This window comes from Pelophylax lessonae (assembly GCF_965119305.1).
Source record: "Pelophylax lessonae genome assembly, chromosome: 10".
Lineage (NCBI taxonomy): Eukaryota > Metazoa > Chordata > Amphibia > Anura > Ranidae > Pelophylax > Pelophylax lessonae.
Window position 1 is genome coordinate 204,417,401 of NC_138777.1, and position 14,477 is coordinate 204,431,877.

Consider the following 14,477-nt stretch of genomic DNA (forward strand, 5'->3'; position numbering starts at 1 on the left):
GTTTAGGGTTCAGTCCTCTGTGATCCTTCTTCAAAGAGAACCCATCACCTTGCTCATTTAGGCACCCCATTTCTTCTACTCACCTTAACGTCATTCCCTTGCTGCTCCTCCCTCCATTGCATCTGCTACAAAAGGACCTGGTGTTGCAGCTTACCCCTTACCCCCTCCCGTTTGGGGGCCCAAACGCTGTGTCATGAGAGGTGGTCACATGCTTCCTCACACCCATAACTATGGGGTATTTTGTAGCAGCAATAATAGAAGAACAGCAGGGGAGATCTGAAAAGGAGGAGTAGAACTGGGCCTGGGGTTCTGAATGGTCAAGGTGGCAATAAAAGGACAACTACAAGCAGTCCAATTCTGAAATTATTACAAAAGACCAAGCCTCTATCCATCAACATGTCTGAAGAGAAGAGAAAACGCTTGTTACCCTTAGCAGCCATATTTATACCCCGCTGTAGAAATCCAATGGGATCCTGGGAAGAAAGAGAACAGTTTTCAGTGAATGCGGCTCATTGTGGTCCGGTAGCTCCATGGTGGATCTGTCCTCATCATTCCCATCTGTAAATTTTCACCATCTTCTCGGTCAGGGTGGCCAGCAGGCTGGTCTGGTTGACCTCCATGGGGCAAATGTCCAACACTGGCTGGTCAGCTTGTAGCTTCTGGACGAGGCTCCCGCTTCCGGAATGCCAGAGCTGGAATGGAATAGAGAGAGCACTGAGATGTTTAGGAATCTGTGTCTTGTACAATGCAGACACTGGCTTCATATCAAACCGAGAACCCTCCTGGTACAGATCATCTCCCCACTTGTAGAATGAACAACCTCATCATATCCCAGCTCACAAATTATCAGTCATTCTGAGCCCACACAGTCCTCCTAACCCAACCCTAAAGCACAGACCAATGGTTTCCATCCTGTGCCCCCCCCCAAACCACAACAACCAAATGCCCGTGTGTTCCCTGCCTAGGGGCCTGCTCAAACTTGAGCATCTTAGGACCTGAACAGCGAGAAGAGAAGTGTACAAACTCAAACGTGAAAGAAGCCACACCACTGCCTAATCCTTGCTTTACTCAAGCATTATTCCATAGGGAGTCATGCAATACAAACAATGCATCCACCAGTCCCTTCCCCCTCCAACAGGCTTAAAGCGGAGTTCCGGCCCCGGGGGGGTCAAATTTAGATAAAAATACCCCCGGGACAGTACATTCCACAATGGATAGCCTCTGAACTGTCCCGGGTCGTACTTACCTTTTAAAAGAAATACTTACCTTGAAAATTTCTTCTCCAGCGCTGCTATCTCAGGTGTGGGCAGCTGAAGCCACAGCGTCCTCTTCATAACCTCTTCTGTGACGTTGGAGTCCCACAACGCACTGCACCGGCCCCGCTCGTCACTTCCGGTGCAAGCGCGGCAACCCTGCACAGCTTCTGGGCGAGCGGGTCCGGTGCAGGCACATTGACTCCTGGGAGCGATGACGTTCAGCTCCCAGGAGTCATTGCAAACCGGAAGAGATGGCGCGGGCCACAGAGGGAGGAAGTGGAAGGAAGGGGAGTATATTTTCTTCAATTACAAGGGAAGTGACCAAAAAAAAATAAAAAAATCGGGAGCATCCATTTCATTTTCAGGTGACACTCAGCAAGCGGATGGCCCAAAATCTATTTCTAACTCAGCTTTAAAGTGGTTGTAAACCCTCACATATACCCAGTGGAGTGATGGCCTCAGGTGATACAGAGATGAAACAAATCCTCCTATATTAGTTGTACCTGTTTTTCTACAGCCGTCTTTCTACTATATCCATTCAAAGTGCAGACATTACACAGTTATCTCTCCGCTCTGAAAATCAGAGTGAGGAGAGCTCTGAGAGCTGATTGGAGGGAAGGGACACACCTCCTTCACATAGCAACAGACCTGAGGCTGTCAATTAGCTAGAGCTCCCTCCCCTGTAGGGTTATGCGGAGTTAAGAGTACGAGTACGGATACTGGTGCTCAAGTACTCGCCAATACCGATACCTTTGTGATGCGATTTGAGCACAGACAAAATAAATAGGTTCAAATTGCACTGCAAAGAATCGCATGTAATTTGAACAGGAATGCAGTGCGATTCCTGTCCGAATTGCATGTGGTTTCCCGCACCGCTCCAGTGTGAACCCAGGCTGAAGTGATTAGGACAAGCCTGAAAACAGTAAAGAAGAACCCGCATAGGTGGGACTTTAATGGCAATGGGGGGTGTATGCAGAAATAGATCACTCATATAGTGTCATGTAGTATAAAAGTAACAAAGCTTTATCAATAACAAAATATTCAAGAAAAAAAAAAAATAACTAGATATTGGTTTCAGTTATCGGAACATTTGCAAGAGTACGAGTACTTTTCTAAATGCTTAGTAACGGCACTGATACGGATATCAGTGCAACCCAACTCCCCGGTCACCTTTTTTCTCTTAAGCGTCAGCAGGAAAACGGTTCAGAAGTGTCTCATGCTGATAGCAGAGGAACGAGGCAGCAGACAGAAATGACACTTAATGCTCTGGAGTGAGAGAAGTACACACTAAAGAGGGGCTTTGCTCATATTTCATGTCTGAGGTTTACACCATTTAATTATGAATCTCAATGATTAAGCCTCTTCCTGGGTAAATGCGTTGGAGGAAGAGCAGGGTCTGCTGGATGGAGCGGTTTGCAATACATGGTTCCCTAGAATCCCTATAGAATAAAAAGTAAGGATTTGGCAGTGGTGCAGTTTCTTTTAGTTTATACATTTGGGGTAAGGACGGGTCCCCCTGTGGCCTTGGCACCTGCAGGTTTGAGTCCACCCGTAGCGATATGTCTAGCTACTGCATGAAGAGAAGTGTTCTTGGACTATGGCTCTGTATCATGGGACTTCATGAAAGCCTTAAAAAACCTCAGCCTGTTCTCCACCAATAAAGAGGTCAGAGAAAGTGCTCACTGTTGCACCGTATGTGCATTACAAGAACAGCTACAGGGCTTCCCATAGGGAGGCACATATGTGGGGCCACTTATCTAAAAAGAGGTGTAATAGCAGCGATTTCTAGTAGTCATCTGCCGCCTCCACCTGCACCGCATCCGCAGCCCCCGCCTGCACATCCGCAGCACCACATCCACAGCCCACCCGCCTGCATCGCATCCGCAGCACCCCCCGCCTGCACCGCATCCGCAGCCCCCGCCTGCACATCCGCAGCACCACATTCACAGCCCACCCGCCTGCATCGCATCCGCAGCATCCCCCGCCTGCACAGCATCCGCAGCCACCCCCCTCCACCTGCACAGCATCCGCAGCCCCCCGCCTGCACAGCATCCGCAGCCCCCCGTCCCCACAGCCCCCCGCCCCCACCGCTTCCGCAGCCCCCCCGCCTGCACCGCTTCCGCAGCCCCCTCCCCACCTGCACCACATCCGCAGCCTCCACGATATCTGAGTCTTCTTTTCCATTACTTACATGGAACACTGATCTGAACTGTGGCCCTTTGGTCATTTCAGGGGCCACTTTTGGGGTCTCCTATATGAAGTTTTATGTAACTAGAAGGCCTGCACAGCATTTCTTACCATGGCAGAGTTGGAGGACTCATCTCCAGCACACACAAGTACACTGCCGTCCCGGTCTGGACTCTGGAATATGGCGTTCTTGGTCAGAAGTTTACAGGTTGGTCCCGCGTTGAAGGTCTGTACTGGGTAACAGGAACAACTGTATTCGTCTGCAGAGTCTGCCAGGCGGTTGCTGGTGAGTTCCATCATCACACAACGCATGTAGTTATGGGTCTTACCTGTCAATACAACATGTTCAGGTTACTAAGGATAAGCAGAAAATAAATAAAAAAACCTTTCCTTTTTCCAATCATGCTTTGTCATTTACTCTCCTTTTCTAAAGCTAGCCACACACTCGGCAATCTGATTGTACAACTTTCTTTAGATCTACAAACAAGAAGTGCAAAGTCCTGGCTGTCTTGAGATGCAGCACATGGTTTTGGTAGGTCTACATACTACATCAACTTCATTAGGAAGTCTGTCCGCTCTCCCAGTATTAAGACCCAATGAAAGAACCACTGGGATGCAGCAGAAATGGGTTACCAAACATGTTTTCCTGCTAGATTTCCACCATGTGATCAGAACCATAATTCCTTGGTTGGCTTGGAAGTCTATAGGATGGAATTGCATTATTTAAAAAATGCTAATTTTAAGCATCTTTAAAACATCCAAATTTTGCTTGGATTTTACTGTGTTTAACATTTCTGCCTTCCATAATTATATTATATATATATATAGTAAATACTTGTTTTATCTGGTCATTTCCCTCTACTTCCTTATTCAGTGTGGCAACGCTATTGTCGCCAATGCTTCACCTTCAGCATTGCCCCTCCCTATTGGGCATGTTACAGTTTTCACCTGGGAGGAAACCATACTCTCCTATAAGCCAGAGTATTAAATAAAAAAAAAAAAAAAATTCCCCGGCATCCCTTTAGATGTGCATGTTCTACCTTGAATGCTCCTGACTGCTGCAGACATTAGCTGTAAACTCTGTTCCAGAAGCAGGTCTAAGAGTGTAATCAAGCAACTGTTCAGCAGATTGCACAGCTAAAGTCTAAAGCATCCAGTAGCAAGCAGGGATTGGTGTGCGTGGATAAGAGGATGCGTTTTTCATATAATGCTTAGACTCAGAGCTTCAACACGTTGAACCTAACCTCAGCCCAACTATCAGTGAGGTTACATCATGTGACTGCACGATAAGCCGGCAAAAAAAAAAATGTAACTGAGCTTACTGAAATTATGCAATTTAAAAGTGGAACTTCCGCTCATTTGTTTACTCCCCCCCCCCCTCCGGTGCCACATTTGTCACCTTTTAGGGGGGAGGGGGGAAAGGGTAACCTTCCCCACTTCCGGGATACGGCGTCGTCCCTCGCAAGTTTGGCCCCCTCCTTGTTCCCCCGCCACCGAGCCAATAGTTATGCGCAGCGCGCTTTGCACATGCACAGTAGGAACCCGCCCGTGAAGCCGCAAAGCTTCACTGCTGGGTTCCCTTACCGGCAATGGTGGCGGCAGCACCCGATGGAAACATCGGCTGCAGTGCTGACATCGCTGGACTCCAGGACAGGTAACTGTCCTAATATTAAAAGTCAGCAGCTACAGTATGTGAGGCTGCTGACTTAAAATTTTTGGAGGGGGGGTGGGGTCGAACTCCGCGGAACTCTGCTTTAAGGTCAGTTATCATATGCAATAATTAATTCTAATGGGTTTACATGCATTCAACAAGCAGTACAGTAAAAAAGAACCATTGCGCAGGTTCACACCCATCAAAAAAGAGATTACAACTTTAGGGCACAAAATGCTTACAGAAATTTCTCGCTCAGTATTTGCAGATCAGTGTAAATTCTCTTGCATAAAACCAACAGCTAGTTCAGAAATTTAGCGAGAGAGAGAGAGAGAGAAAGGTCAGTCAGGTGTGACATTTCAGACATCCATGAACTCACCTGGCCGGTAAGTGACCAGGCAGTGCCGTGTGCTGCTCTCCATCTGGATGTCAGTACAACCTCCAAGCTCCAGGGGCAGCAAGTGTGGCTTGTACTGGGCCTCCTTCATCTCCCAAAAACATGCTCCTTCCAGGGTCCCCGCCAGAACCCCTCCGCAGGGGAAGACCTCCGAGGCGGCACGAGGCACGTAGGAGAGAGAAACCACAGGACAGCTAGAGGAAGACAGGACAGATATGAGATTACAGGTAAGTCTAGACTGTGAACAGGATTGTTTTTATGTCAAATTCTTATAGAAAATAAATGATACATTTTATACAATCAGAAAATAAATTAGTTGTATACTATAGAGATGCTCCTAACATTCATGGATCGAAGGAGAAGCAAGCAAACCTGAATCTACACACTGGGGTAGAAGACTAATGTCCTACGATCACCTCTTATGGAGTGCGACAAATGCCCAGTGTCCCCCTAAACGTGCTTATCCTTAGACCCTGCTCCCATAGACATCAATTGGGGCTCCCTGCCCACCAGGTATGTCCTGTCAGGGGTCAAAGAGGATAAATATCACCAGATTGATTACCTCATTTGAGTGGAACGCCAGCCGTTACTTTTTTTTTTGCTTAGTGGGAAAGGGTTACAACACAGTTCGGGGTGGGGGTCCTAATTTCTTCTTCTGGGTTTCCAGCTATGATGTTTTCTGGATATCTTAGATCAGGCATCACTAAACAGCAGGCATATCCAGACCTATCAGTAGATGACAGTTCTGTCCGGATTGTGTCAGCCGTGCCACTTAGCAGCCTGGGTGCCCCTCTCCCAGGATCCACCCGCCACTCTTATCATCCTCACAACAGGGCAGAGGGTGGAAACATTGGCTGGAGGGTGGAAACTGCCCAACTCTTTAAATTAACAAGTGGATGATTAGTTGCTAGGATGTGGAGAGGTTCCAGCAATCAATCACCCACCGTGATGTGAAAGCGGGCAGGGGGGAAATGTGATGCAAGGGGGGAGGGGGGGGGGAACTGTTGTAAAGATGAGATGGAACTGTGATGTAAAAGGAGGGGAACTGTGATGTAAAGTAGGGGGTCTGTGGTGTGTGTGGGGGAAACGGGACATAAAGGTGAGATGGAACCGTGATGTAAAAAAAGGAGGGAACCGTGATGTAAAAAAAGGAAGAGAACCGTGATGTAAAAAAAGGAAGAGAACCGTGATGTAAAAGAAGGAAGAGAACCGTGATGTAAAAGAAGGAAGAGAACCGTGATGTAAAAGAAGGAAGAGAACCGTGATGTAAAAGAAGGAAGAGAACCGTGATGTAAAAAAAGGAAGAGAACCGTAATGTAAAAAAAGGAAGAGAACCGTGATGTAAAAAAAGGAGGGGAACCGTGATGTAAAAAAAGGAGGAGGGGAACCGTGATGTAAAAAAAGGAGGGGAACCGTGATGTAAAAAAAGGAGGGGAACCGTGATGTAAAAAAAGGAGGGGAACCGTGATGTAAAAAAAGGAGGGGAACCGTGATGTAAAAAAAGGAGGGGAACCGTGATGTAAAAAAGGAGAACTGTGATGTGAAGGGGAGACTGAGGATACTGATGTTCAGGGGGACTGATGTAAAGTGGGGGCTGTGATATAAAGGATCTGAGCCATGAGAACGCATGTGATTCCCACCTCTGCTGAAAGAACATTTTACTGACCAGATCTCGGAATTTTAATATTTTATAATCTAAAAAGGCAATTCTGCTGACAAGCCTCCCTTTACCTGAAAGCAGCAGTTATATAACATTACAGGAAATGTTCATCATATAGAATTGCTCCATGTATTCAAATCCCACAAAGACCTAGACCCTTCCAGATCGATCTATACACCCATATACTTTATCAGCAATTTCTTCTAAAAACCCCTCACTCCAGAAAGAAGGACCCTGCACCCCAGCAGTGAGGACCCCTCCACTTCCACCCCACACCCCTGTAGTGAAAACCCCTCTAATCTATCATTACTACAAAAGGGACCCTCCAACCCCTCAATCCTGCAGGGAAAACCCCTCTAACCCCCCCCACTCCTGCAGGGAGGACCCCTCCAACCCCTCAATCCTGATGGAATGATTCCTCTAACCCTGTGGTTCTCAACTCCTGTTCTCAGGACCCACTAGCTGGCCAGGTTTGCAAGATAACTGAAATATATTCACAGGTGATATCATTTGCTGATCAGTGATTGCAGTGCTCTAGTCTGCATCTCCCCAAGGGAATACCTAAAATCTGGCCTGTTAGTGGGTCCTGAGGACAGGAGTCGAGAACCACTGCTCTAACCCAAAAGCCTTCTCACCCTGCAGGAAGGACCACTCACACCAGCGGAGATGACCCCCCTCTAACCCAAAAATCTCTCCAAAAAACCCCAGCAGCGAGGAAGCTGTCAGATAACAGCTGTCCTAACAGGTACTCTTCACTGCATACACCTTGCTGTAGCCCAGACTCAGATGTTGCAACAGCTACAAGGCTATGGGGTTCATTTACTAAAGGCAAATCCACTCTGCACGTGCACTTGGAAGTGCAGTTGCTGTAGACCCGAGGGGGACATGCAAGGAAAACAAAAACAGCATTTTTGCATGCACATAACTGGATGATAGAAATTAGTAGATCTTCCCCTTACATCTACAGTGACGGCACTTCAAAGTGCACAGTGGATTTGACTTAATTAAAAAAAGAAACCCATGTGTTAAGAAACAGACCGTTCTGAAAATGGCTACTTGGCCAATAGAATGTATATTAGAAATTGTCATAATCTGCATCAATCTCATAAACATATTTCTATTGTTCCAGGTCCTGTTTAATAGAGGTCTCCTCCAGAAATGACCGTCTACCTTTTCACCTTCCTCATGCATTACATTTATTGCTGTAATATAGGTTCTCTTTGATGCACTCACCGAGAGGCCTGCGGGGTCAGTTCCTTTACATATTGGCTTGTGTCCCTCAGGTCGTACACCAGCACCGATCCATTAATGAGGCCGGCATAAACATAGTTGGTGTCATCGGAGCACCAGCAGCAGCTCCATACCGGCCGCCCGGCATTGTAGGTCTGCACCACAGTGTTCGTTAGCAAGCTGCAAAAGGGACAGAATGTCAGTGATTGTCTTCTCAAACAATACTGCAAAGAGGTAATTGTTAAAGTGCCCAGCCAAAATAATTTCATTATTGTTAACAGCAGCCTTCTCACCCACCTCCAGCTGCAGCTAAAGCTACTCAGTCACTGACTGATCAAGGCTAAAAAGGTAAATGAATGTAAGTGAGGCAAATCAGCTGCTGATCGCTCTAGAACAAAGACAGCAGAAAGCCCTACTCTGGGCATGCCTGCCCACTCAAATGCGGGAACATGTACACATAACAAGGAACTCACAAATTGTGAACGATAGCATAAAAACCTTCATCCTGCAGTTCATCTAGAAATCAGAAAGAAGCTTATGTGAGGGTCAGAAACACATCAATCCCAGAGCTCAGGGTAGAGCTTCATAATTAATCATAAAAAAAAAAAAAAAAAATCACGATCTCGATCCACCCCCCCTTACAATCGTAAAGTGGAGTTCCACCTATTTTTAATAAATTGGATTACATAGATGTATGTAATCCCCTTTAAAACGACTTTTACCAATGGAAAGTTTTTTTTTTGGTTGCTAGTAAATACCTTATTTTCTGCTTTATTTATCCTCTTCTCACTTCCGGGTCCGGTCGGTGATTACATCATTCGGCGATTCGCAGTGTGTGCTGGGATGTATCTCAGGGCATGAAATCTCACATTATTACACAGGAGATGAGCTGCACTGCGTGCTCTGCCCCGCCTCCTCTCAGTGAGCTGTACTGTATGTATTGTATTGAGGCCGTGCTCCGCCCCGCCTCCTCTCAGTGAGCTCAGTGAGGATATAATGCTTTCAGTCCTCGCTCACTGAGAGGCGGCGGGGAGGAGGCGGGCCGGAGCACGGCCTCAATACAATACATACAGTACAGCTCACTGAGAGGAGGCGGGGCGGAGGACAGCCTCAATACAATACATACAGTACAGCTCACTGAGAGGCGGTGGGGCGGAGCATGGCCTCAATACAATACATACAGTACAGCTCACTGAGAGGCGGTGGGGCGGAGCACGGCCTCAATACAATACATACAGTACAGCTCACTGAGAGGCGGTGGGGCGGAGCACGCAGTACGGCTCATTTCCTGTGTAATAATGCGAGATTTCATGCCCTGAGATACATCCCAGCACACACTGCGAATCGCCGAATGACTAGCAAAAAAATAAAAAAACTTTCCATTGGTAAAAGTCGTTTTAAAGCGGGATTACATACATCTAAAGTCACTAAAGTGGGTGGAACTCCACTTTAAAAATGGCATAGATTCTTAGGCTCGGTCTCCACTAGTGCGACTTGTGGTGTGACTTGACACATGTCAAGTCACATGACAAGTCAAAACCCATTCATTTCAATATGGACCGTTTCCACTGCTGCGACTCAAGACGCAGCGTCTTCAAAAAAGCTTATTGCACTACTTTGGGCCGACTTTAGTGCGATATGTCCCTCATAGAAGGTATTGCAAGTCGCAACGAAGTCGCAGTACACGGTTTTGAACACGACTTTGTCGCGACTTGCACGGAAGTACAGTAATTACATCACTAGCAGGAAAAGGAATTTTTTATGTGCAAGTCGCATACATCAAAGTCGCAACAAGTCGTTGTAAATTCGTACACAAGTCGCGCGTTTATCAAAGTACAAAGTCGCTATTGAAGACGCGCGACTTTGAAGTCGCACTAGTGGAAACCGAGCCTTACAGAGCTGTTCTCTACTCACTCACAGCGGTCAAAAAAAAAAAAAAAGCCTCTGGCAATGTTTATCAACATTGCTAAGGCTGCTAGATAACTATAAATAATGTTTTACAATGTATCATTTCCTTGTTTTAGATCAAAGTAATGAACTTCCATCCGTAAGTGAGGGCAGTTTAACCTCCTAAAGACTTAAAGTAGAGTTCCACCCTAATTTTATACTTGCCTCCATCTTCTCGCTCCGGGTCACCTGAAAAAGAAATGGATAATCGCATTTTTTTTTTTTTTTTTTTTTTTTTTACTTACCTCGTAGCGAAGAAAATATACTTACCTTACTTCCTTCTTCCTCCTTCCTCGGCCGCGGCCCGTCGTCACTTCCTGGCTCTGCAATGATTCCTGGGAGCTGAACGTCATCGCTCCCAGGAATCATTGCGCCTGCACCGGCCCCGACGTCAGTTCCGGGTCGCGCGCGTCATCCCCTTCTAAACAGCTTCTGGGCATGCCCAGAAGCTGTGGAGGGATGACGCGCGCGCACCGGAAGTGACGGCGGGGCCGGCGCAGGGCATCGTGGGACCGATTTCAAGCTGCCCACACCTGAGATGGCAGCGCTGGACAAGACGTTTTCAAGGTAAGTATTTGTCCTAACAGGTAAGTGCAACCCGGGACAGATCAGAGGCTAGCCATTGTGGAATGCACTAGCCCTGACTGTCCCTGGGGTATTTAAAAAAAAAAAAAAAAAAAAAAAAAAAAAATTCCAGGGTGGAACTCCGCTTTAAGGCCCGTACACACGATAAGAAAATCTGAAGGGAAATTTCGTCCGACTACCGATCCGCCGATTTTCGGCTTGTTAGTATGGTGCTTTCGACAGCCGACTCAGACTTTTCGGCCGAAAAAATCATGATGTGCAGGCTATAAAGTTTTTATCGTCCGTCAACACAACGTCCGATTTTCATCTCATTTTAGTACAGTTTGAAGGAAAAAAAATCGTAAGAGCAAGACTAGGCATGCTCAGAGACGAAAGAACACATACAAAACAATTCAACACATGACATCACTTCTGAAGTGTCATCCGCCTGCTCAGCGGGGATCGGTGGACCCATCCCCGCTGAGAATAACAGAGTCCGTCGGGGGCCACCGCTCGTGTGAAAGGGGCCGAAGCCTTTTTCTGACACTTGTTGCTTACAAGTTAAAATCAGTATTTTTTTGCTAGAAATTTACTTCGAACCCCCAAACACACATACATACATACATACATACATACATACATACATACATACATACATACATACATACATACATACACATATATATATATATATATATATATATATATATATATATATATATATATATCTATATCTATCTATCTATAAAAATATTGTTTTTTTTTGTTAGAGACCCTAAACAATAAAATGGCGATCGCTGCAATCCTTTGTCACACTGTATTTGCGCTGAAGTCTTTTAAACACAGTTTTTTGGGAAAAAATACACTTTAATGAATTTATACAAAAAAATTGGGCTAACCTTACTGTTTCGTTTTTTTTTTTTTTTTTTTTAAAGTAAAAGATGATGTTACGCTGAAAATCGTGATCTTTATTCTAAGCAAAATAATTGTGATTCTCATTTTATTTAGAATCGTGCAGCTCTCGCTCACAGGGGACAGCAAAGGTACATCTCTAACGTTCCAGGCCACATAAAGAATGAGAGCAACAGCGGAGTACGGCTGTCCCAGTATCACTCACCTGGTCAATTTCACGGTGTTATCCAGAGCAGCGGAGAGGAGGAGGCCATCAGAGCGGGCATTGAAGGCCAGGCCACGGATCTGTTTGGAATGGATGGGAATGTATTGGCTGCTCTTCATATTGGCTGCACTTATCTTCTTCACACCACACCCTGGAGAGAGAACCAGATTTACAGGGGAGCAAGGAGAGAGAAGGGGAGCACATTGGTAGATTTACAGACAAGCAATGGAAGCACCAAGAGATTTACAAGGGATCAATGAGCGAGAGCAAGGAGCGGCACATCATTGGGAGGCTGCCGGCTCTTCGGGTTCGGGAGCAGCCTTCTGATGATGTGCCGCTCCTCCTGATATCACAGGAAAAGATTGCGGCATGGGACCCGAGTGGTTGCTGCAGAGAAGAGGATCTCAGCAGGGCAAGGCAATGCCGGATTCGTTGGATCCTAACTGAGTATCCTAACTGTGCAGAACCCAGCAGGAGGAAAGCAGGGAATAAAAATGAAGTTGCTAACCACTTCTGGACCGGAAGGTTTTACCCCACTAATGACCAGGCCATTTTTTGTGATTCGGCACTGCGTTACTTTAACTGACAATTGCGCAGTCCTGCGACGCTGTACCCAAAAAAATAAATAAATTGATGTCCTTTTTTTCCCCAACAAATAGAGCTTTCTATTGGTAATATTTGATCACCTCTGCAGTTTTCTTTTTTGCGCTATAAACAAATAGCGACAATTCTGGGGGGGAGAGAAGATTTTATATTATATTAATATATACACACACAATATATATATATATATATATATATATATATATATATATATATATATATATATATATATATATATATATATATATATATATATATATATATATATCTTTTTTTTTTTTTATAAATATTTATATTTTTTTACTTTCTGCTATAAAGCCCAGCAGAAAAAATAATAAACCCATTTTTTTTTATCATTTTAGGCTAATATGTATCCTGCCACATATTACTGGTAAAAAAAAATCCCAATAAGTATATATTTATTGGTTTGCGCAAAGGTTATCGAGTCTACAAACTAAGGGATAGATTTATGCCATTTATAATGGCAGCGATCAGCGATTTTAGCAGGACTGCGACATTGCGGCAGACAGATCGGACACCTGACACTTTTGAGGGGACCAGTGACATTACTACAGTAATCAGTGCTAAAAATATGCACTGTTACTGTACTAATAACACTGGCAGTGAAGAGGTTAACACCAGGGGCGATCAAAGGGTTAAGTGTGACTCTATATATCTGTTTTTTTTTGTTTCCCTTTAAGGGGTCGATGACTTACCAGGGATGAGGGTGGCGTGGGAGGACGGCTGTGACACCACAAGGCAGCCCAACCATTCACAGTAAGACATGACACGGCAGTTCCCAGTCTGGTTGATGAGGATAGCTTTCTCAAAGTTGTATTTGTGCTGACCTTGGCTGGAGGACAGAGAACTAGATGCTGCCGTCCGGGAGGAAGACGGCAGCTGGGAGGAACTGGTACCATGCTGGGCAATCAACTTCTTCAATTCCTTATAAAGAAAAAAAAAATAAAAAAACTTGGGTGCGAGTGACATGGACACCACTCAGGGCAGGAGCAACAGTGAACAAAAAGAAGGAATATTTCCCGATGACCACAAAGCTTCCCCTATCTGCATGGCACCTATCAGCCTGTAACTCTGGGTGAGGAGGCCTTCCTACATTTGGGCATTACCCTTCCCTCCATTTCACAAAGAGCTCCTCACCTGGATCTGCTTGCGGAGTTTCCCGCATTCGTCCGTCAGAACCTGGACCTGAAGCCGACACTGTGCAGATTCAAGCTCTGCCTTCTTCCGCAGAGAATGCTCCAACTCTAAAGAACTGCAACAAAGTTTACATGCTGCGTCAGTCCAAGCAAAACTCCCCCCGTGGGTCCATTTCATATCCAGCATACACACACACTTCTCTACAGGATTACCTCTTCATGCGTTCCTGCTCGCTGGTGTCCAACGCCTTCAACGTCCGGGCGTACAGGACCACAACGTCTGACCGCTTGGCTTTCTTGTTGCACTGCAGAACAGAAAAAGCAGGATGAGTAACAGATCACATAATTATTAATTGTAAAAATATGAATATAAAAGCCCCTTTAAATGTGGAAAACCACACCTAGTTGCCATAGACCACTTTAAAGTAGGGGCTCAATGCATGTTATGCAACGATTGAAAGGAATTAATGTATAAAATAGATTATGCATACATTATGCAGCTTCCTAAGGACGCTGACCCGACGAAACACGTTGGCACGCAATGCTGTCACTTCCGGTTGACGTAATTTCCGGGTGCGGGGGATCTGGTCCGTGGAACGCACGCCATACACCAGTGGTGGAGTTTACATCAAGAGCAGTTTACATTGGTGCCTATTCTGGGCACAGGAGTATGAGTAGAGAGTGGCAAATTTATATCTTTTATGGACG

The 14,477-nt window shown here is 45.6% G+C and overlaps 1 protein-coding gene across 1 annotated transcript in view; it reads right to left on the reverse strand.

Annotated features, from left to right (window-relative positions):
- Positions 1–419: 419 nt before the first annotated feature.
- RFWD3 (ring finger and WD repeat domain 3) overlaps positions 420–14,477 on the reverse strand; it is a 36,706-nt gene continuing 22,648 nt past the window's right edge. Inside the window, exons 6-13 of the mRNA XM_082269778.1 lie at positions 13,983–14,074; positions 13,771–13,885; positions 13,329–13,557; positions 12,010–12,160; positions 8,385–8,561; positions 5,474–5,685; positions 3,555–3,772; positions 420–692 (exon numbers count right to left, since the gene is read on the reverse strand). Of these exons, the coding sequence (XP_082125904.1) occupies positions 549–692; positions 3,555–3,772; positions 5,474–5,685; positions 8,385–8,561; positions 12,010–12,160; positions 13,329–13,557; positions 13,771–13,885; positions 13,983–14,074 (1,338 nt within the window). The 3' untranslated portion in view covers positions 420–548. The remainder of the gene's footprint in view (positions 693–3,554; positions 3,773–5,473; positions 5,686–8,384; positions 8,562–12,009; positions 12,161–13,328; positions 13,558–13,770; positions 13,886–13,982; positions 14,075–14,477) is intronic.